The following is a 23,490-nucleotide window of genomic DNA, read 5'->3' as shown; positions in this document are numbered from 1 at the left end:
GCTGCTGGCTCTTGTTACAGTTCCAGACTCTCCTCCCCCAGCAGCTGAAGACTTTTTACACGTCCTGAGGAATTCTTTTTTGTCTTTTTTCAAGTAGTAACAAATCTGGCTTTGTTGGGACCTGGCTTTGTTGGGTATTCATGCCTCCTGCCCCTGAGTGGGCATTAAAACCCCAGCTTCGTCTCCTTTTAGAAGTTAAATCCACCATCAGCTTCTGTTTACCATGCTGACTTTCGAGTTCTCGTCGTTTCTATCCCTTGGGAATTCTATTCCCAAGTCAGGCTGCGTATATAAATATTAATAGTATATTTTGTTATATTTTATTCAGCATCTCTATGTACTTGTGGCAACAGATAGCCTTCCTACATGAGCTCGGTCTGCCACACTGTCAGGAGTTTCCCAATGTATTACTGTCAACATTGTGTATTCAGGATCCATTATTGGATCCGAAGAATAAGTAATGCATGCAACAGTAATGCATGCAATGCATTATAAAATACAACAATGTACTTTATAATGAGTTTTTTCTATCGGAAGTAATTTCCCGGTTAACTGGAAAACTTATTGTGGTTTAATAAAGACATCCAATCTTCAAAATAAATACATTCCAACTACCCCTTTTCTAGTCCCTTTATATTTTAACTTACTAACATTCAGTGTGTGTTTATAATCATTGCTGAATTGATCTCTGTTTGTTCAAGTTTGATAATTTCCCAAAAGGCTGGATCATTTTAGGGGAAGTGGGTGTCTTTTTCCTTTAATATCTTCCACAATCACTTGTGCCATATCACTTCTCAACTAATATAAATTTAATTTAATTAAGTGAAAGTGGGTTTCTGACATAAAAATGTGAACTGTATGTCCTCTTTGTCATTGTGTCCTTGGTTCTTTGCACGTATCATTTTCAGTTAAGACTATGAAAATAATGACCAAAATGTATTTTAAAAAATTTAACCACTTCCAAATATAGCTAAGTTACTTTCTTTAGAAGTTGTATGGGGGGAAAGTTTGGGAATTCTATTCTTCTCTGGAAAAATGAGGACCGAGTGAAATCATGATGGTGGTATTCAGGTGGCTGATTGTCAGCCTTGTGAAGGAGGAAATAACCTATTTCCTCTTGCTGCAGAGGTCAGAGCTAAGACCAAGATGAGGAAATCACAGGGAGGTACATATGGTTCAGTATAGAGACAAACTCTCTTTGATAGAGCCAACCTACTGAGAAATGTGCTGCTTTGTGAAGTTGAGAGCTTGCTGTCACTGGTAGGATTCAAGCAAGCATTGGGTGGTCATCTGAATGTTTTCTGTCCAAGGTATTCCCGCATTCACAGGACAACGTACTGGCATTCAAAGTTCTTAAGCTGGTCTTCAGAATACTGATGAGCCCTGAATCTGTGTGAAAAAATGTATATACATGGCCGGGCGCAGTGGCTCAAGCCTGTAATCCCAGCACTTTGGGAGGCCGAGACGGGCGGATCACGAGGTCAGAAGATCGAGACCATCCTGGCTAACACGGTGAAACCCCGTCTCTACTAAAAATACAAAAAACTAGCCGGGTGCGGTGGCGGGCGCCTGTAGTCCCAGCTACTCGGAGGCTGAGGCGGGAGAATGGCGTGAACCCGGGAGGCGGAGCTTGCAGTGAGCCGAGATCGCGCCACTGCACTCCAGCCTGGGCGACACAGCGAGACTCCGTCTCAAAAAAAAAAAAAAAAAAAAAAAGAAAGAAAGAAAAAAAAAATGTATATACACACACACATAAGCTTTTTTTTTTTTTCCTGGAGAGAGGGTCTATAATTTGCATTGACTAGTCAACAGAGACTATTATCCATAAAAGTTAAGAATGCATGGGCTAGATGAAATTTCTCACTTTTTTTTTTTTACATTTGGGATTCTGTTTTGGGGTACACCCAGGGTTATTTTCACGTTTCAGGATTTTTGTTGTTGTTGTTGTTGTTTTGTCTTTCACAGCTTGGATTCTATAGATAAGTCAGTCATCTATGCCATTGAGTCTGCAGTGATCAAATGGAGCTACCAAGTCCAGGTGGTACTCAAGAGAGAGTCTTCCCAGCCACTCTTACACGGGGAGAATCCCACCCCTAAGGTGGAGTTGGAATTCTGGAAGAGCAGGTAGGCAGGAAGGCACATGCTGGAACTCTGGGGTGAAGATGTCTTACAGAGACTAAAGCTAGAGCTTTCCTGGGTTAAGCCACCATTGAGCCTGTTCTTCCCTATAGGTATTTCACATCATCACTGAGGGAGAGAGCTCTGTGTCATTGGGTCAACAGAGTTTTTTGATAGACTGGGAGATACACGCTTTCCCCCAGATTCAATAGTCATTTTCCCTTTCCGGGGCTAACATCAGTATGTCTTCTCACATTTTTTCAAAGGCTCTTTGGACTACATGTAAAATTAATCAACTCTCTTTAACATTTTTCTTCTAAGTTGTCTGCTCCCTTCTCCTTGAACAGTTGAGGCCACATGCACACACCTTTTGTAAAATTCTGAAGATGGAGGGGTTTGGGGGAGTTGGCTGCAGAATAGCCTTTCCTGTGCCCCGTTTCATCACTCGTAGGGCTGGAAAGTTCATCATCCAGGATGTTTGTCCAGAAAGCCTTCGTTATTGCTCCTGCTCTTGCTTATTCCACCTCCTCCTCCCTATGTCTTCACTCCTATTACTGTGCTGATAAATCCTTTACTCAAAAGGAGACAGATGTTAGAGGCAGATGTGTCTGTCCTCACATGGAATGGAGATTATCAGTGTCACATGACCAGACATGCCTGTAGGGCTCCAGCCTTTTGTCTGTACCACCCTGCTGAGATGCTCCATGCTCTTGCCTGGCTTCTGATCATTCTGCTGACCTACTGCAAGGCCCTTCTCTTAGCACCCTTGCTCCAATAACGCCTCTCTCACCCTGACTCAACCTTACTGCCAGAGCTAATGACCTCCAGCTGCCAAGCTTTTTGAGCCACCAGATGGTCACAGCAGTGTTTCCTGGATCTGCCCCTTTTAACCTGTGTTCCCAGCTCAGGCTTTTGCCCTCACTGTGCTGGGAACAGATGTCCAGGCTATTTGGGCTGGAGCACAGCCTCTGTGGAAGCACCCTGAGGCAGGGCTCCTCTGTTTCTATGTGACGATGGGTCATTACAGTGTGACTGGCATTTCCTGATGCTTACCTGGATTCACCCTTCTTCATGATATTGCAGGTATGAAGATCTGAAATACATTTACAATCAACTGAGAACAATAAAGGTGAGGGGCATGGCCAAGCTCCTGGACAAGCTTCAGAGTAGCTACTTTCCAGCTTTCAAAGCCATGTACAGAGATGTTGTTGCAGGTGAGGACCAGCAAGTGTTTTCACAAATGTGTTTGACTCAACTTTACTGTTGAATGATGCATTCACCTCTCTCTGTCTGAATTCAGCAACTTCAAGTCCTTATAAACTTCCAACCCGACACAAACTAGCATGGTGACAAGAACACCACATCTAGATACAGGAGAGCAGCTAAACAGAGCTATGCTGTTTGCAGTTCCACTGCTGTAGGGCCTTGGGCAAATTCACCTAGCTCCTCTGAGCTTTAGTACATGTGATGGTTATGGAGCATACGCTTCTACCCAATTTTTGAGGTCCATGTGAGATTATACAGGTGGAAGAACTTATTGACTGAACACAGCAGTGTTCCCAGAGCTGCCCCTTTGTGTCTTTCAAACACTGGGACCACAGGACATACAGTTCTGGGGTGGCCATTATGGAGCCTGTGTGACCAACTCCAGTGTGGTCATGTAAGTCCATCTGTCCTAATCAAGGACTACCCTTGCAAGACAGCCTGACCATGCCTTCCAGGACCTGGGATTATTGGCTGGAACCCCTCATTAACGAAGAGCTTTCACCTGCCTGGCACACTGGGAACTCCTGGGTCTGGTGAAAGGTCTCTCTGGGCACTGTCTTCAGGGTCTAGAAACTACTAGAAGAAAGTTCTTCCAACAGACCTACCTACAGCTGCTGCTTTGCACTGTACGAATGCATGTTGTTATCTCTCACCTCTGGAATTCAGGTCCCTCCCCCTTTGGCTGCTTGAGAAATCTCTATTCCATTTCTGGTTCCATTCTGCATTTTCTGTTCCTACTGTCAGGTGGGACTGCAATTTTTCTGGCCATTTGAGCACCAGGCAAGATCTACTCTTATCAAAATTGCCAAGCCAGCAAAGTCTATGATTAGAAGTAGGTAAATTTTTTCAGGACTCTCTCTCCCTTCCTTTGGTGCGTTGTGCATCTTCTCCCTTTTTCCTATGAAATCTCCTCTTTGCTCTTCAGTGTCACAGGTCAAAATGTGCTTTTAAAGGTCTTTGTCATTTCACATAGTCAATTTTTAGGCATTCACGTATCTCCTTTATATGTGCTGTACATATGTATAATCTGTAGCACTGTAATGCTTAATATTTTTCTCTACATTGACTCCCAATTTAACCTACCTAAATTAGACAACATGAAAACTTTAAATCACTGCCATAAATGGAAAGCTGGTATCATTTGCCAAAACCAGGGCTATTACCATTTAACTTTTTTTTTTTTTTTCCCGACAGTCTTGCTCTGTTGCCAAGCTGGAGTGCAGTGGTGCGATCTCGGCTCACTGCAAACCCTGCCTCCCGGGTTCACGCCATTCTCCTGCCTCAGCCTCCCGAGAAGCTGGGACCACAGGCGCCTGCCACCAGGCCCAGCTAATTTTTTGTATTTTTAGTAGAGACGGGGTTTCACCGTGTTAGCCAGGAAGGTCTTGATCTCCTGACCTCGTGATCCGCCCACTGCAGCCTCCCAAAGTGTTGGGTTTACAGGCGTGAGCCACCACGCCCAGCCTGGTTGCCAAGTTTCTATGTCCATCTGTGCTGCTCTAACAGAATACCACAGCCTGGGTAACTTATAAAGAGCAGAAATTTATTACTCACAGTTCTTGAGGCTCAGAAGTTCGAGATCAAGGCGCTGGCAGGTTAGGTGTCCAGTGAGGGCCTGGTCTCTACTTCCAAGATGGCACCTTGGTGCCGCATCCTCCAGAGGAGAGGAACTCTGTGTCCTCACCTGACAGATGGTGGAAGGGCAAGCCAGCCCAACTCTTATGTGAAGCCTCTTTGATAAGGGCCTTAATCCCATTCATGAGGGAGAAGCTCTCATGGCCTAATGGCCTCTTAAAGGTACCAACTCTTAACACTATCACATTGGCCATGAAATTTCAACACCTGAATTTTGGAGGGGTCCCATTCACACAGCAGCAATTAAGGATGTGTGTAGGTGGATATGTGTGTGAAGGAAGGCACACAAAGAAGGGCTGGCTGAAGCCAGCGTGCACTGATTTGCTGTGGCTCATGAAGGGCTGCTATATGCATTGTTTTAACCCTTGCACCCCCATTCTCCCAAGCAGCACTCAGCGAAGTCAAATTGGTAGCCTAGAAATGGACATGGTAGGAATACTGGGAATATTTACACCATAGAAATTGGCATATGCTACAAATAAACGTGTTTGTCCTCAAAGAGTCTGTTGTTAAAGACTTTACAGCCAACCACTGGAGATCACTATGCACTTTGCTGTTTATATTTACATTCTTTAAAAAGGTATGAGCCCGGCTGGGCACAGTGACTCATGCCTGCAATCCCAGCACTTTGGGAGGCTGAGGCAGGCAGATCACTTGAGGTCAGGAGTTCGAGACCAGTCTGGCCAACACGGTGAAACCCCATCTCTACTAAAAATACAAAAATTAGCCAGGCATGGTGGTGCATGCCTGTAATTCCAGCTACTGGGGAGGCTGAGACAGGAGAATAGGCTAAACCCAGGAGGTGGAGGTTGCAGTGAGCCGAGATTGTGCCACTGCACTCCAGCCTGGGTGACAGAGTGAGACTCCATCTCAAAAAAAAAAAAAAAAGGTATGAGCCCAGCTCTCTCTATCGCTCTTCACACGCCTTGTCATCCAAGGGTATTGCATCCTAGGTAGGATGGTCAACCCTTTTCTCAAGTATTGTGCTCTTAAAAATCAAGGCAGTGCTAATTGGTATAATTAAAAGAGATTGTGATTTTTAAAAAGATTTCAAAACAGGGTATCATAAAGAGAAAGCTCCTATAGCATGACAGTCTCAGCCTCTTTTCTCTCAGCACTTATGGAAGCAAGAGCAGGCGCTCATTAGAATGACTGTTGGATTCTGAAATCCCCCACCCCAACACAGTGGTTCTAATATTCACCATCAGCTCCTCCACTTGAAAATCCGTGCCCTAATCAATTTACTGTGACATTTGACTTTGCAAAAATTCAATTCACATACTGCTTTCCAGAGCCTCATTGGGGTTGTAAAGTACAAACATACACATCAACATATTTTTGTGTATGGTGAGCCTCCATGAAGCTGAGGGTTCAATGTAATAAACTGTGGGTCGTCTTCCTTTTCCTCAGCTGGACGGGATTGTTTGTTTCATGGGAGGGCCCTAGGAAAGTTATTTAGACTTTAATTTCTTCACTTATAAAGTACTAAAGTATAAAGTACTAAAACTGGCTTGCAGGGCTTTCTATGAGATGGTAAATATCTCATAGACAGTAAGTGGAACAATTTCCAGCATATTGAAACTGCTTGCTAAATAGTGTATATTTCGAGTTCCCTTTAGGACGAATGCAGAGCTTCATTCACATACTATCACCTAAGACCACCTACTCTCATATGATACCACCTGATTATCTGCCCAGGACAGAACTAGCCTTTATAAACTTGCCCTTCCAGTTTAGTTCGTCCAGTGGCCTTTTGCATTCCCTCTAAGTTGCTGTGCAGATATTAGCATCCAGTGCTGCTGGATTTCCTAGTTTCCCCTGTCAGTCACCACAAGACGACTGGTTAGATGCCCCTTTCTTTCCTTGGTTGTATTCAGAGGAGATGGTAAGAGATTTTCTTGGCTTTGAAAACCAGCAGAACCCATTTATGTTATGTCTCTATGCTGTGACTTTTTATTATTATTATTATTATTAAGACTCTTTATTAGTGAATATTTATCAGAGCCACCACCATTTATCAGAACACCTGCATTGGTCCAAGCACTGTGCTAGTTGTTTATAAAGATTCCTGTTGAACTGCCTTCAGCCTTCACAAGGACTCTTTAAACTGATTACAGCTCGGCCTATTTTTGAGGCTCAGGGAGGTTAAAACGTGCCCAAAGTCATACCATTGCCAAGTGTCTAGGCCAGCATTTGAAGGAAAGTCTTTGTGATTCTAAAACTTGTATCATCTCAAAGATAACAGCAAAGTAATTGGCAAATATTTACTACCTACCAAGCACCAGATGGAGGCTGGGAGGGCCAGGGAGAAGTCCATTTAGAGGAATGTTACAAGAGAGAACTCTTCGGATCATTATCCTAGTTGTTCAGGGCTCTCCAGTTTCCATATTTCCTCGTAAGAGCTAGGAAGTTTTCTGGAACCAGCCTTCTCTCTGCTTTCTCAGTTCAGGGAGAAATTGTACTCGTTGCTTTGCAGATCTTTTACTTCCCAGGGACTAGGGCTCCACCAGGTGGTTATTAGGCTCCAGATGGGAATGGTTGACCATCTCCAATTCCTTCCAGCTTTAGCAGAGGCACAAGACATCCACGTGCACCTGATACCGCTCCAGCATCACCTGGAAACGCTAGAGAATGCAGAATTTCCAGAGGTGAAGCCCCGGCTGCGGCCCCTGCTCCACGTGGTCTGTCTGATTTGGGCCACCTGCAAGTGCTACCGCTCCGCCGGGAGGTTGACTGTGCTGCTCCAGGAGATTTGCAACCTTCTTATCCAGCAGGTGGGCTGCCCGGGGATGCCGAGCAACTGCTCCCTGGGGGTTGGTTGGCATCTAGTCACAGGAGAGAGACGAGTGTCCTTTTTTCTGGGCGGGGAAATAATTATGTTCCAAAGAGTTCTTACACTTGAATTACAGTATTTTACTCTCAGAAGCCAATAATTTACAAAGACATTTTCAGTAATATTAGAACACTTGAGCTGTCCTGTCTTCCCTTCCCCTCTGCCTAAGAGGAGATAAGTAGGGGTGGTGAATTTCAACCTCCTTAATGATCTATGAAGAAGGACTGGTAATGAAGTCAGCAGCAAAGCCTAAGCAGTAAAGCGTGCAGCCTCTGATGTCAGGTGACGTCAGGTGATGCTGTAACAATCCCTGGCTTTGCCACTTGGCAGCCAGTATACCACTTGTGTGCCAGGACAAGTCACTTCCTGTTCTGTGCCTCACTCTCCTCCTCTGTACAATGGTGAAAACAAAACACCTTATCTCTTTTTGGGTTTCTGGGTGATTTGTGGCTTCAGTGTGACAATACATGTGCCCTGCACATGGTAAGATCCTGGTACCCATAAGCTATTGAGAAGCAGCTTCTTAGATTATGCACTTCATGCTCCTCCTCCTTAGGGACCCTTGTAGCACCAACCAGGGCAGTGTAAACCTTGAGGAGTGTATCTTCAAAAAGAACTAGAGAGCCGGGCGCTTTGGCTTATGCCTGTAATCCCAGCATTTTGGGAGGCCGAGGCGGGCAGATCACGAGTTCAAGAGATTGAGACCATCCTGGCCAACACGGTGAAACCCCATCTCTACTAAAAACACAAAAATTAGCTGGCTGTGGTGGCACGCACCTGTAGTCCCAGCTACTTAGGAGGCTGAAGCAGGAGAATCGCTTGAACCTGGGAGGCGGAGGTTGCATTGAGCCGAGATCATGCCACTGTACTCCAGCTTGGTGACAGACCAAGACTCCATCTCAAAAAAAAAAGGAAAAAAAGAAAAAAGAACTAGAGAGCTTAAGGAGGTTTGGGTGATCTCTCCAAACCAGTTTATTTTTTTTCTAAGGGGCTGTGTCTCTGAGAAAATAACGAACAAGCTTAATAAGTAACTAAGAATAACTAACATCTGTGGGGTACATTGCAGGCTGCAAAATCCTGTTACATTCATGATTCCCATCAATCATCAGATAAACCCTGCAAGGTGGGCAGGGAAGGTCTTATTATTTATTATATTCTTTAAAGATGTGGGCTACAGTTCAGGGAGGTTAACTGACTTGCCCAAAGACACCCAAACCAGGACCCCAACCCAGGCTGTTTGACTCCTCCTAGGCTAGTGCCTTTCCATTACTCCATGTTTATCAGCCAGAACTCTTTTTCGTTGAAAGTATAAGAAAACCCAAACCAAAAGTAAGAGCAAAAGAAGAATACATATTGGCTCATGTGCCTTGAAAGTCTAAGGTAAGCCTGGCTTCAGCCCTGACTTGCAATGTGGCCTTAGATGATGTCAGCCAGACACAGGGACCCACCCTGTAGTGGTGAAGGTGGCTGTCCCTTTAGCTCCAGCTTTTCAGTTTTCCAGGTGTAAGCCTCTTCAAGACAGAGAAAGAATTATGGTCCAAATAATTCTTGCACTCGAATTACTTTACTATTGAAAGCCAATAAGTCACAAAAGAACACCTGGGAAAGGGCACCTGCTCCAGCCCCAGCCAGCCCAACAAAATCTTCTTGTGTTTCCTTGTCTCTGGCTACTTGCCCATTCCTGAGCCCATCACTGTAGCTTCAGTCACTAAGACTACTTGGCCAAAACCCAGGTCTCAGTCCACATGTGGAATGGAGAGCGAGGTCAGATGTTTCCTCTCTTATCCCCATGAAAAATATTACTTGGGCAATGATTCAGTTCAGAGTTGGTGTTGCAAAGTTACAGGATGTCTGCACCTGCTCATTGATACTAATCTGTTTGTATACCAGGCCTCTCATTATCTCAGCCCAGAAGACCTGCTGAGAAGTGAGATAGAAGAAAGTCAGAGAAAACTGCAAGTGGTCTCAGACACTTTGAGCTTCTTCAAGCAAGAATTTCAGGACAGAAGGGAGAATCTCCACACTTACTTCAAAGAGAACCAGGAAGTCAAGGAATGGGATTTCCAGTCTTCTTTGGTCTTTGTGCAATTGGATGGCTTCCTGGGACGACTGCACGTGGTGGAGGTGAGTGTGCTCCTCACCTCAGGCTTCCAGCCCCGGACAGAAAGAAGCAGTCCAGGGGTCCAAAAAGTGGAATAGGAAAATGCACAGCACAACCACATAGCCAACCCTCCATCAGCTAGAATAATCCGTAATAAAGGTTCAATTGGCCAGCACAGTGGCTTACGCCTGTAATCCCACCAGCACTTTGGGAGGCTGAGACAGGTGGATTGCTTGAGCTCAGGAGTTTAAAACCAGCCAGGCCAACATGGCAAAACGCCTTCTCTACAAAAAATACACACACACACACACACACACAAGGTAGCAAGGTGTGCTGGGGAGGCCGAGGCGGGCAGATCACGAAGTCAGGAGATCGAGACCATCCTGGCTAACACGGTGAAACCCTGTCTCTACTAAAAATACAAAAAATTAGCTGGGCATGGTGGCGGGTGCCTGTAGTCCCAGCTACTCGGGAGGCTGAGGCAGGAGAATGGCCTGAACCCCAGAGGCAGAGCTTGCAGTGAGCCCAGATCACACCACTGCACTCCAGCCTGGATGACAGAGTGAGACTCCGTCTCAAAAAAAATATCCAAGTGTGGTGGTGTGCCCCTGTAGTCCCAGCTACTCAGGAGCCTGAGGCAGAGAATTGCTTGAACTCGGAAGGCAGAGGTGAGCCAAGATTGCACCATTGCACTCCAGCCTGGGCGACAGAACGAGACTCTGTCTCAAAAAAAAAAAAAAAGAGGAAGAAGGAGGAGAGGGAGAAGGAGAAGAAGTTGTTTTAATAAATAGTTGTTATTGGGATAGATCATCACATCACATAATAGTGGTTCTAGTAGAAGTTTAGGAAATCCTGATCATAGACTTATTTAGGAAGAAGGCCCAAGGAATCAATGAACTAATTCAGTTGGTTTGCAAATTGCCCATAGATTTTGAACTTGATTTCAAATAAACTCTGCCTAGAAAGATTGACATTGAGCAAATCTTGGTTGGGCTGACCATTCCCACAAAGCTGGCTACTTTGAACTTCTCCTCCACTCCCCAATCTCCAAGGCGGCTCCCCAAAGTCTAAAATGAATGAGTCCCTGGGCAAAAGAAACATGACTTTTGCTCAAAGGTATGTCTTTCCCTCCAATTATTTAAAAATAAATATGGGTTTTAATTGAAGTACTAAGGTGAGAAGACATGATTCTTTTTCTTTGGATTGTTTCAATTCTCAAAACTTAATATGTTTAACAGGTCTCTCAACATTTTGCAGCTATGTGTTTGCTGATTGGACTTGGAAGGGAGGGTAATGGGCCTAATAAAATGAAATACAGACTTAAACTAAAATGGATTTGAGAAATTCAGGATTGAGTTTAAGATTAAGACAAGAGGCCAGGCGTGGTGGTTCACCCCTGTAATCCCAGCACTTTGGGAGGCTGAGGCAGGGGGATCACTTGAGGTCAGGAGTTCGTGATCAGCCTGGCCAACATGATGAAACCCTGTCTCAACAGAAAATCCAAAAATTAGCCAGGCGTGGTGGCGTGTACCTGTAATCCCAGCTACTCGGGAGGCTGAGGCAGGGGAATTGTTTGAACTCGGGAGGCGGAGGTTGCAGTGAGCCGAGATCGTGCCATTGCACTCCAGCCTGGGTGACAGGGCGAGATTCTATCTCAAAAGAGAAAAAAAAAAGACAAGAGCCAGAGGGACAGAGAAAGATCGAGAATCATATGCCTAGCTCTCTTGAGCAGGTTTGGAGGCAAGAGAGATACGCTGGGAAGAAGCTGTGATGAACAGAGCAAACCATGGGAGGACAAGGACAGGAGAACATAAGATTGGATCTGTTATCAGTTCAAAAAGAATTGGTTCAGCATAACCATGTGCCAGGCACGGAGCTAGGAACTGAGATACAAAGATGACTGAAATGTGGCTTTCCTGTAAGAGGCTGGTGGACCTGCAGCCACCATAGGAGAAGGAAGACAGACTAAAAGAGGAGATGCAGGAGGAAAGACACAGAATCAGGAAAGTGGGATATATTGAATGCCATCATAAAAGTGAGATTGGGCTGGGTGCAGTGGCTCATGCCTGTAATCCCAGCACTTTGGGAGGCCGAGGCAGGTGGATCACAAGGTCAGGAGTTCGAGACCAGCCTGACCAACATGGTGAAACTCCGTGTCTACTAAAAATACCAAAAAAAAAAAAAAAAAATTAGCCCGGCATGGTGATGCACACCTGTAGTCTCAGCTACTCAGGAGGCTGAGGCAGGAGAAGTGCTTGAACCCGGGAGGCAGAGATTGCAGTGAGCCAAGATTGCACCACTGCACTCTAGCCTGGGAACAGAGCAAGACTCCAGTCTCAAAAAAAAAAAAAAAAAAAGTGAGATTGATGTGTTACCAGGAGCAAGAAAGAGGGGTCTCAAAGCCCAGCAGGACTTTGACAAAAAGTGGGGAACACAAGAGGAAATCAGTTGTGAAACTGGAGTGGGAATTTGCCAGGGAAAACGAATATGGGAAGGGCATAAAGATAGAGAAAATGTATGAGAGAGAAAGCCAGAAGCTAGATCTTATGAAAGGTGCACCTTAAACCCTTCATCAGGATCACAGAGACTATAAATAATAGATTATCTAGCTTTATCCTAAATGCCTCTTTTTCCCTCAGCCGTTTCCATCACGGTTGATGTACAGCCCTTCACTCCTCTTGCACTCTGTATTCCTCTCACATCCACCACCAATTCCTTTGCTGCTGTTTAGTGAGAGGTGAGGGACACTCCAGCCCCAACCCATGTCTGGCCTGGGCTGACCACGAAGAACGAATTTCCATCACTGCCTTGTAGCAGCCACGTTTGCAGGTGCTCCAGCCCTGCAGATGGCCCTGGGAATGGTAGCAGAGCATGACTCTGAAGTGACTGCCTGGACAGGGCCCCCAGGCCCTGTGCACACATGCTAACGATTTGACTTTGCATATAGACAGGTATTCTAACACCAGGGCACCTAATCTGCAGGGTATATTCAGTAAATATAAGTAGTGATGGCCACCAGGCTCCCGAGAGTCACTACCCTCATGATAAGTCCTTTCTCGGGCTGCTGCTGTTTTCTGAATCAAGGGCACAGGTGCATAAAAAGCAGTTGCCCTCATTTAATTAGAGGATGACATGAATGTCACCAAGCTCCCTGCCTTACTGCTGCTGCTTCTCTTGCATGTCGTTCTGTCCTTGGCTCTGGTTAGCTTGGCTCCTGTGCCCAGCTGCTCCTTTTCTTTTCTTTTCTTTTTTTTTTTTTTTTTTTTGAGATGGAGTTTTGCTCTTGTTGCCCAGTCTGGAACGCAATGGCGCGATCTCGGCTCACCACAACCTCCACCTCCCGGGTTCAAGCGATTCTCCTGCCTCAGCCTCCTGAGTAGCTGGGATTACAGGCATGCACCTCCATGCCTGGCTAATTTTTGTATTTTTAGTAGAGACGGAGTTTCTCCATGTTGATCAGGCTGGTCTTGAACTCCCGACCTCAGGTGATCCGCCTGCCTCAGCCTCCCAAAGTGCTGGGATCACAGGCATGAGCCACCGTGCCCGGTCAGCATTTTTTTTTTTTTTTCTTTATGGTTCAGGCAGATACTTTCTTTAGTTTTTTCTTTTTTTTTTTTTTTTATTATTATACTTTAAGTTCTAGGGTACATGTGCATAACGTGCAGGTTTGTTACATATGTATACTTGTGCCATGTTGGTGTGCTGCACCCATCAACTCGTCAACACCCATCAACTCGTCAGCACCCATCAACTCGTCATTTACATCAGGTAAAACTCCCAATGCAATCCCTCCGTCCTCCCCCGCCCCATGATAGGCCCCGGTGTGTGATGTTCCCCTTCCCAAGTCCAAGTGATCTCATTGTTCAGTTCCCACCTATGAGTGAGAACATGCGGTGTTTGGTTTTCTGTTCTTGTGATAGTTTGCTGAGAATGATGATTTCCAGCTGCATCCATGTCCCTACAAAGGACACAAACTCATCCTTTTTATGGCTGCATAGTATTCCATGGTGTGTATGTGCCACATTTTCTTAATCCAGTCTGTCGCTGATAGACATTTGGGTTGATTCCAAGTCTTTGCTATTGTGAATAGTGCCACAGTGAACATACGTGTGCATGTGTCTTTATAGCAGCATGATTTATAATGCCTTTGGGTATATACCCAGTAATGGGATGGCTGGATCATATGGTACTTCTAGTTCTAGATCCTTGAGGAATTGCCATACTGTTTTCCATAATGGTTGAACTAGTTTACAATCCCACCAGCAGTGTGAAAGTGTTCCTGTTTCTCCACATCCTCTCCAACACCTGTTGTTTCCTGACTTTTTAATGATTGCCATTCTAACTGGTGTGAGATGGTATCTCATTGTGGTTTTGATTTGCATTTCTCTGATGGCCAGTGATGATGAGCATTTTTTCATATGTCTGTTGGCTGTATGCATGTCTTCTTTTGAGAAATGTCTGTTCATATCTTTTCTTGACTGTGTTTCCCTCTCCTTCCCTTTCTCTAATTCTTCCTCCTCCTTTTACTTGGTCCCCCTTTCACTTTGTTCTCTTTCTCTATTTTCGCACTTCCCTGATCTCTTTTTTTGCCATGAATTTCCATGTTTTTTCATCTTCCTATGGCTACTCCTTGCCCCCTTTCCTCATATTCCTCCCCTCTTTTATTTTTAATCTCCCAAATGCCTGCTTAGACGCATCACCCTTGCCCTTTGCCATCTTCCTCCTCCCTGAGCTCTTGCCTCCCGAGTCTGTGCAGTGGAACACAGAACTATAACTGTCCTCTGGCATATTTCATGTAGCCCTTTAGTTAACATTCTGTGTATCTCTGTGATCGATGCCTGTTTGAAATGGGATTAATCTGCTCCTCTCCAGTAAGGATTATCATGAACTTAGCCTTATTCATCTTCTGTTCTAATACAATCTATGGCCACTGAGATGATGGTAGCTGCAATTAATAAATACATGAAACATCAATGTGTTTATCTCTCTACATGCTCTAGTCAAGGGTTAGAGTGTGAAGAGCTGGTTTTTAATCCCCACAATTCTCCCAGATTTCATTTCTCTGATGTGAGTTGCTTTTTTATTCTGTCACTCTTTTTGCACAAGAGAATTTTGTTGTGCAGATCCACTCTTCCTCTCTGGGTGCCTGCTAAATGCCAGAGGTGGGGGTGGCTTGAAAGCAGGAGTATACATTGCCCAGTATTTTTTGGTGTCTGCAGTAAGCAAAGTAATTGCATTTTCAGGATACCACCATTCTCCTCTGCCTTCTTATCACAACCGTGATACAGCTAATCTCTTGTGGAGGGAAGAACGAGGAATAAAAAACTAAAAAATTAACATGTTTCAAGAACCTATCCCATGCTAGAGCCTGTATCCTTGCAAATCATCTTAAGAACTGGGGGCCTGGTGCGGTGGCTCACACCTGTAATCCCAGCCCTTTGGGAGGCCGAGGGTGGGGGGGATCACCTGAGGTCAGGAGTTTGAGACAAGCCTGGTCAACATGGTGAAACGCCATCTCTACTAAAAATGCAAAAATAGCCGTGCATGATGGCATACCCCTGTAATCCCAGACACCCAGGAGGCTGAGGCAGGAGAATCGCTGGAACCTGGGAGGCAGAGGATGTAGTGAACCGAGATCGTGCCACTGCACTCCAGCCTGGGTGACAGAGCAAGACTCCGTCTCAAAAAAAAAAAAAAAAAGAAAAGAAAAGAAAAAGAAAAAAAAAGAAATGGCTATCAGAATCTTTTCTTTAACAAATGAGCATAACTAAGTCTGATACATAAATGAACTCACCCATAGTTACACAGGTTGGAGAGGTATAGCTGAGACTTATACCCAGGGGGACAGCTAGGTGCAAGTACTGTCTTTGCACCAAACTTTGATATCGTACAGGGAGTTGTAAAGGTCTGTTTCCCTCCTTCCATCCTTTTCTCTCTTCCTTCTTTCTTTCCTCCCACTGTCCTGGTTTGAGGATCTCAAACTGGTTTTGTGGTTTTCTGCCCTTATACACTCTGTTCTACTTTTGTACACTCAATTTTTACCATATGATTTCTAGGTCTTTATATCAAAGTAAGTTACTCAGGTAAAATTGTAATTCCCATTTCATGAAAGGATCTTATCTGACTTTACAACTTATTAAGAAAATTCCAGAAGTCTATGAAATCTTTGCAATTTGAATGAACCATCAAAATTCAAAGAGAAAAAGAGTTGTTGGGTTGCCTCTTGATTCCTTCTTTCATCCTGCCTTCCTGCTTGATGCATCAGTGCACACACACACACTCGCTGAGTTCATTTTTGTGTCATAGAGTTGTAGATTCTACAGATCCCCTGTTTGAGTTTCTGCCTGCAGCCTCTTCCCTCCAAACAATGCAGCTTGGAGAGAATTCTCATTTCCTTTATTATAAAACTGCTGTAAAACTGTGATTCATTTGGAGACAAAATGATTTCCTGCTGAGGCTTTATGCGAAGTGATTAGCAGGTAGATAGGTAATAAGCTGACCTAATATCCACGCCGCGTTTCCTTTTGCTCTTTCTACCATCTCCAGCCACTCTGCAGCCTCCTTTCATTCTGAGCCTAATTGGGTGACTTCCCTTTTAGCCCGGCTTGAATATGTGGTCACATAGGAGACCATTAGCCACGTAAGGTCGGTGGCAGTCGAAAGGTAAAGAAAACAGTCTTTTTCCAAATGACCTTTTGAGATTTTCATCTATGAACGTCTGCTTTGTGCTCTCCCTTAATGAATTCCCAAGGTTCTTCTTTTAAGATGGGCAGCGCGGCCTCTCCTTTGAGCAGGGGGTTGCTGTCGGCAGGTCTTGCCATTACCCCGGATTTTGATTCTTCATCTCAGGGGCCAGAGCACATATTGAATCTTCCCCACATCCCCCCACCTGCCACCACCATTAAGTGCTGCACGGTTTTTCATAAGAATAGAACCTGATCAGTCCAGTAAGCAGCCTGGGACCCCAGGGCTCCTTGTTCTGTCTTGAAAGAAACACCCAAATGTCCCCTATATACACCATTACACATATAATATCCATTAACCCGGTCTAGTGACATCAGAGTGATCATGGTTAATTAGAGTGGTTGCCTTTTATTGAAGTCCTACAGGGAACTCTCCATGAACTTGGTAACTCTACAGCAACTTAAGTGTTACTGTTCTCATCTACAGGTTAGGAAAGTGAAGCTTAGAAAAGTTAGGTGTCTTGCTTTAAGCCACATAGCTAGTAAATGATGGAACCAGGGTTGTGTAAACTCTGGGTTTGTTGTTTTTTTTTTTTTGCCCTAGATCCTAGGCTCTTTCCACAATGTCATTTGTTGTGTCTCTGAAGTGGATATTTCAGCCTGTATATAACATGATGAATTTTGTGTTTAGTACTGTGATGAATAAAAATAGACATTTAAAAAATATCATTTAAACCTCTTATTGATTTAAATTGCTTTTTATCTGTTTTGTAAGAACTTTTAAATAAACAATGAAAAGAGCTTACATTTACATAATTTAAGAATCGAAATATTTTGATTCTTAAAGATTTAAGGCTAATCAAAGATATAACCATGGTCAATGCCATAGATCTGGTGTCTATAGTTGTAAGACAGTTTCCCAGCTTCTTCAGAAACCTTTTCTATAATGCCTCCAACACCGAACTTACTAAAACTCGTTCAGTGATGGAGAGCTCCCTCCCTCTCTTCATAGCCCATTCTACAGCATTAGATGATTGTGTTTTATTAAGTGAAACCACAGGAAATGGCCATTTTTTAGGTTGAAATGATCCCATATCAGCAGTGTAATAAGTTTAACCTGTATGGTGAGGTCACATCTGCTGCTTTGTCCCATTCACTCATTTGCCTTCATTCTGCCCTCAATGGAGCACCAGGGAGGGTTCCCCCTTGCACTTGACCATGGTCCTGTGGACATTGAAATGTCCTTCTTTATAATTCTCTTCTCTTGTCTATTTTTTTTTCACCAACTGCTCTTCAGAGGTTAGGGCTCCTAGCTCCTCTATCACCTTGTTGCTTTTTTTTTTTTTTTTTTGGAAGTATTGTAGCCCAGTCAAAGAACAAAGAGCATATATTACTTCACTCAACAAATATGTGTTCAGGGTCAGAGACTCTTCCAGGCACTGGAAATGCCGAGGTACCTTTGGGGCATTTACAACTTACTGGACAGAAAATAAGCAAATAGTATAATATAATGCCAAATAATATAATTCCAGAGTGTGATAAGCACTCTGAATAAGCAGAAGAAGGGGATAGAGAGTTTGGGAAAAAGCTAGATGGGTAGATCTCTTTCCATGGAAGGGTGAGGAAAGCCTAAGACCTTGAGTTGAGCACCAGATAAAAGTGTTGTCCACCATGTGTGTGTTAAGTTACATAAAACAATGTAAGTATCCCTCTTTTTAAGTGACCAGACTTTCTCCAAAAGTAGGATGGTTAAATAAATATTTCACTAATACCTAGGAAAAATTGAAGATGAAACACCTTCCTGTCACCTCCCTAGACTATGCTTTAAGTATTCTTGAGAAATAAAATAGTCTAACAAAATTATCGTCTGGGTTTCTGATGTAATCAAACGTATCAAAATGCATCTCCCTTTTAAAATGGTTAGGAAGTATTTCCTAGAAATTGAAATTGACATCCACAGAATTATAAAGAATAAGTACCAAGGCTGCATTTCACAGCACAAGTATGACTCTCCCTATAAAACCAATTACAACTAAGCACTTTCCGAGAGTCTTGAATTACTACTGAAGTCAATTTCATTTCCATAAAGTTCATTTCGGTTTTCTTCCCAGTATATCAAGTTGAACCTATTTTTAAAGAAAGACTGCCACTTTTCCCACCATTAGTGGCAAAAGGCCCTCCCTGGTTTTGGCATCTGTCTTCCCTGCCTTGGCTGGTTCTTCCCTCTTCTCTCCCCTCCCACTTCAGCTGCTTGCCACCAGCCATACCCAAACACAGCTGAACAAAAAACAGGCTTGTTAGATGGCTGCCCAAATCTGCATGGGTACCCTCCTGGCCAAAGGGGGGAAGTCAGCCATTGTCCCCACTTCCCAGCACCTCTGTCACTGCTGCTGGAGTTGGCGTCCCAGCAGGAGAAAGGAGACAGGCAGCCTGTGCTAGCCTGATGGGTTATCCACAGCAGCGGCCATGGGCAGTGAGATTTCCTGCGGTGGTACCAGGACCTGCTGGATTTTACAGCATCGGTGTCATGGTGCACCCCTTAAACCTCCAGAGTAGACGATCCCTCCCACAGTCCACATCAAATGTTGGCCAAAATGACACAAAGGGAACTTTTGCTGTCCTCTTTCCTGCCTAAGGGGCATGCACACGGATTGGAAGTCCTGACAAGAACCGTATCTTGTTTTGGAGGTTTTGTGATTTTTAGGTACTCACAAGAGATAAATTCAATCTGTCCTGCTAGACGTCTTTAGGAGGAAGCTCCCATCCTATCAGAGGTGCAGTAGCTTCCGTGGACTCAGGAGGGGCTCCTCCCCAAGGCTACTGGGTTGTGCTGTCCACCTGTCATTGGACCTCAAGCACACCTGGGACACTGCCACATCAGTAACAGTGGTGATACTGTGTGTGCAGACCTGGCCTAAATCCCAGGCTTGAGTTAACTGACTTAGCGCTCAGCATCATGCTACAAGGTGTTGTTATTATTCTGCAGCAGATGAAGAAGCGCAGCACAGAGCTGGTAAATAACTACTTGCCGCCACCTGGCTGGCAGCAGGGCATAACATCCCATGCACACTCAGCAAGGGCACCCTGCAGGAGATGTCTTTGCTTGGCAGAGAAGTTGCAAAGAAGGCCGGTGTCACCCTCTGGGCATGTCTTCAGGACTATTTTGCGACTCTGCTTTCCTGTCAACATCCCCTAGGATTGCTGTCATTCTAGAACTGGATAACATGATCCATTTGAAATGAGCTATTTTAGAGAAATCAGTGATAAAGCTACCAATTATACAAATAGTTTTATTATTATTACATTTTATTATTTGTTAAAGACCACAAAGACATACAGAGGTGGAAGCATATATTTCACTTACTTATGTATGTATATATTTATTTTGGTTCGCGTGAATTTTATTTGACTGTACTTTCTGTTCGCTTTGTTATCGAGTTTAAACAAGAGTTATTTTTACCAATCCAATCTAATAATAAGGTTACCAAACTAATCAGGCTCCACAATTTCCTAAGCAACCACCGCTCCCAGGTTTCCAACTTTTCTCATCCACTGTTAATGATGATGATGATGATGATTTTAACTCTTTTGTGAATTGTCCCCATAGGGTCTTCTGAAGACAGCCCTGGATTTCCACAAACTGGGAAAGGTGGAGTTCAGCGGCATCAGAGGGAATGCCCTGAGTCAGCAGGTCCAGCAAATGCATGAGGAATTTCATGAGATGTACAGGCTTTTCTCAGGGTCTTCCTCCAACTGCCTGTACCTCCAAAGCATGGTAGGGTTGGGAAGGGCTGAATCGCCAGCTCTGCCTCTGTCCCAGATGCCTCTCACCTATAGGGTGTAGGCATTTACTTGTATTTTCCCTGTGTATTTCCTTTGGCTGTGTGGTCCCAGTGAGTTTGCTAATTACCCTTTGTGTTAGGAGAAATTATTATTCCTTGTGCCAAGAGAAAGATTCTAATTATTCTTTGTGTTGGGAGAAAGATCAAAGAGGCCTCTTCCAACTGTTAACTGCTCCAGACTAATGATACCAGGGTTTCAGAGATGCTGAGGTGGGTATGACCTGACAGTGGAGGTTGTGGCCACCCTGTGGCTTCAAAAGTTTTAAGCTCAGTGAAAGAAGCCAGATCCAGAAAGACAAATGTTGCATGGTCTCACCTATACAAGGCATCCGAAATAGTCAAAGCCATAGAAGCAGAGTGGAATGGTGGCTGCCAGGGGCTGGGGAAGAGGCAAATGGGAAGGTGGTGGTCAAAGAGTGTAAAGTTTCAGTTATGCATGATAAATAATTTCTGGAGCTCTAACATACAATATGGTGAAGATAGTTGACAATACTGTATTGCGGGCTGGGCATGGTGGCGCACACCTGTAATCCCAGCACTTTGGGAGGAAAAGGCGGGCAGATCACAAGGTCAAGAGATTGAGACCATCCTGGCTAACATGGTGAAACCCCGTCTCTACTAAAAATACAAAAATTAGCCGGGCGTGATGGCGGGCGCCTGTAGTCCCAGCTGCTCAGGAGTCCGAGGCAGGAGAATTGCTTGAACCTGGGAGGCGGAGGTTGCAGTGAGCTGAGATCGCGCCACTGCCTTCCAGCCTGGCGATAGAGGGAGACCCCGTCTCAAAAAAAAAAAAGGCCGGGCGCGGTGGCTCAAGCCTGTAATCCCAGCACTTTGGGAGGCCGAGGCGGGCGGATCACGAGGTCAGGAGATCGAGACCATCCTGGCTAACATGGTGAAACCCCGTCTCTACTAAAAAAATACAAAAAACTAGCCGGGCGAGGTGGCGGGCGCCTGTAGTCCCAGCTACTCGGGAGGCTGAGGCAGGAGAATGGCCTAAACCCGGGAGGCGGAGCTTGCAGTGAGCTGAGATCCGGCCACTGCACTCTAGCCTGGGCGACAGAGCGAGACTCCTCTCAAAAAAAAAAAAAAAATTGTATTGCTTTGCTCTCTCACTCATAAGTGGGAGCTGAACAATGAGAACACATGGACACAGGGAGGGGAACAACATACACTGGGACCTGTCAGGGGTTGGGGGACAAGGGGAGGGAGAGCATTAGGACAAATGATGCATGCAGGGCTTAAAACCTAGATGAGGGGTTGATAGGTGCAGCAAACCACCATGGCATATGTATACCTATGTAACAAACCTGCACGTTCTGCACATGTATCCCAGAACTAACAGTAAAATAATTTTAAAAAAAGAAAAACTGTTTTGCATACTTGAAATTCACTAAAAGGGTAGATCCTAAGTGTTCTCACCACCCACACAAAAAGCAAATGGTAACTGTGTGACATGATGAGTATGTTAATTAGCTTGATATTGGTGATCATTTCACAGTGTATACATGTATCAAAACATGTATACAACATAGGTATACAATTTTTATTTGTCAATTATAACTTAATAAAACTGAGGGGGAAAGAAGTTTTAAGCTTTGGGCAGAAATTGCTAAGGGAAGAACAGGCACACCTGGGAAGAATTTTTTAAGTGACTTGGGGAGGTGTAAGTGAAGCCACAGCCTAGGTTTTCTGATCTGAACCTGGTTCCCAACAGAACACATAGGATAAGGAAAGGGCCAGCAAAGCATTTTCCAGGACAGGAACAAAGAGCCCACATCTCACCTGTAGCCCCAAGAAAGCCTCGACCTGTGAGTCCACACCCATGGGAGAAAAAAAGAAGAAAAAGGGCCAGTATGAAAATAGAGAATGGAATTCCCAGAAAAAGGAATGGCAGAATTACTGGAGAAGGAGTTTTAAGAGCGTGTGCGGGAAAAGGAGAAAGAAATTAGGGCAAGAATCTGCCCCGAGCACCTTCAGACATCCAGGGGAATCTTATTTGGCCAGACACAGGAAGGTACTGCCTTCTAAGAATTCTATTAGTCAAAAGTAGACCCAAAAAAGGTGGACCATAGACCATCCTGGCTAGCACAGTGAAACCCCATCTCTATTAAAAATACAAAAAATTAGCTGGGAGTGGTGGTGTGGGCCTGTAATCCAGCTACTTGGGAGGCTGAGGCAGGAGAATTGCTTGAACCCAGGAGGCAGAGATTGCAGTGAGCCAAGATCACGCCACTGCACTCTATCCTGGGCAACAGAGCGAGACTCCATCTCAAAAAAAAAAAAAAAAAGAAAAGAAAAGAAAAAAAAGGTGGACCACCGAGCAGGCTATATACAATGTATTTGCTACCCTATAATACAATAAAACAAAGCGTAATCCCAGGGATTTTGCCCAGGGCAAAAACTAAAAACTCAAAAGAAACATACCACGATGTCATCATGTTTGGGAAGTAGGACTAGACTATTTCTTCATACCCTTTTTTTTTTCACACACACACATGCATTACTGTTACAAAGCAGTTATAACAAATAATTCCACAAATTAGAGATTGGCGTTAACAACGTTTCTCTGAAAATTGCTACGTTCTAAGAGAAATACATTAGGGTTGCCAGATAAACTACACTAATTTGGACATACTAAAAAAAAAAAAAAAAAATTCTTGTTTATCTGAAATTCCAATTTAACTGAGTGCCTTGTAGTTTTATTTGCTAAATTTGGCAATCTTAAGAACCAGGCTAGTTGCTGTCTTAACCAATTAAGAAGGATTTAGAAGAAATAGTTTGTATTAGTTTAATTAGCTTTCTTTCCTCGTAATGGCCAGATTAGCTTGCTGACCATGGAAAAATGGAATTCTGACTTGGGGAAGGGAAGAAAGTGGGTGGTAATGTTGAAATAGCCCCATTGCTAGGGCTGTTGCTGCTATAATGGTTTTCAGGGTAACAAGAGCTGGTGTTATAAGAGCTGGTGTTACGAGTGAGAGAGAAGGGGCTTCAGGAAGCAGAACGGAGGAGCAT

The 23,490-nt window shown here is 44.3% G+C and overlaps 1 protein-coding gene across 1 annotated transcript in view; it reads left to right on the top strand.

Annotated features, from left to right (window-relative positions):
• The window catches only part of DNAH9 (dynein axonemal heavy chain 9), a 386,382-nt gene that overhangs the window by 10,462 nt on the left and 352,430 nt on the right, over window positions 1-23,490 (top strand). The window contains exons 3-7 of the mRNA XM_033184520.1: window positions 1,966-2,124; window positions 3,202-3,332; window positions 7,582-7,793; window positions 9,743-9,976; window positions 20,244-20,411. Of these exons, the coding sequence (XP_033040411.1) occupies window positions 1,966-2,124; window positions 3,202-3,332; window positions 7,582-7,793; window positions 9,743-9,976; window positions 20,244-20,411 (904 nt within the window). The remainder of the gene's footprint in view (window positions 1-1,965; window positions 2,125-3,201; window positions 3,333-7,581; window positions 7,794-9,742; window positions 9,977-20,243; window positions 20,412-23,490) is intronic.

This window comes from Trachypithecus francoisi, unplaced genomic scaffold (assembly GCF_009764315.1).
Source record: "Trachypithecus francoisi isolate TF-2019V2 unplaced genomic scaffold, Tfra_2.0 Lachesis_group20, whole genome shotgun sequence".
In the NCBI taxonomy this organism is placed as follows: Eukaryota; Metazoa; Chordata; class Mammalia; order Primates; family Cercopithecidae; genus Trachypithecus; species Trachypithecus francoisi.
This window is presented reverse-complemented; position numbering and strand designations above follow the sequence as displayed.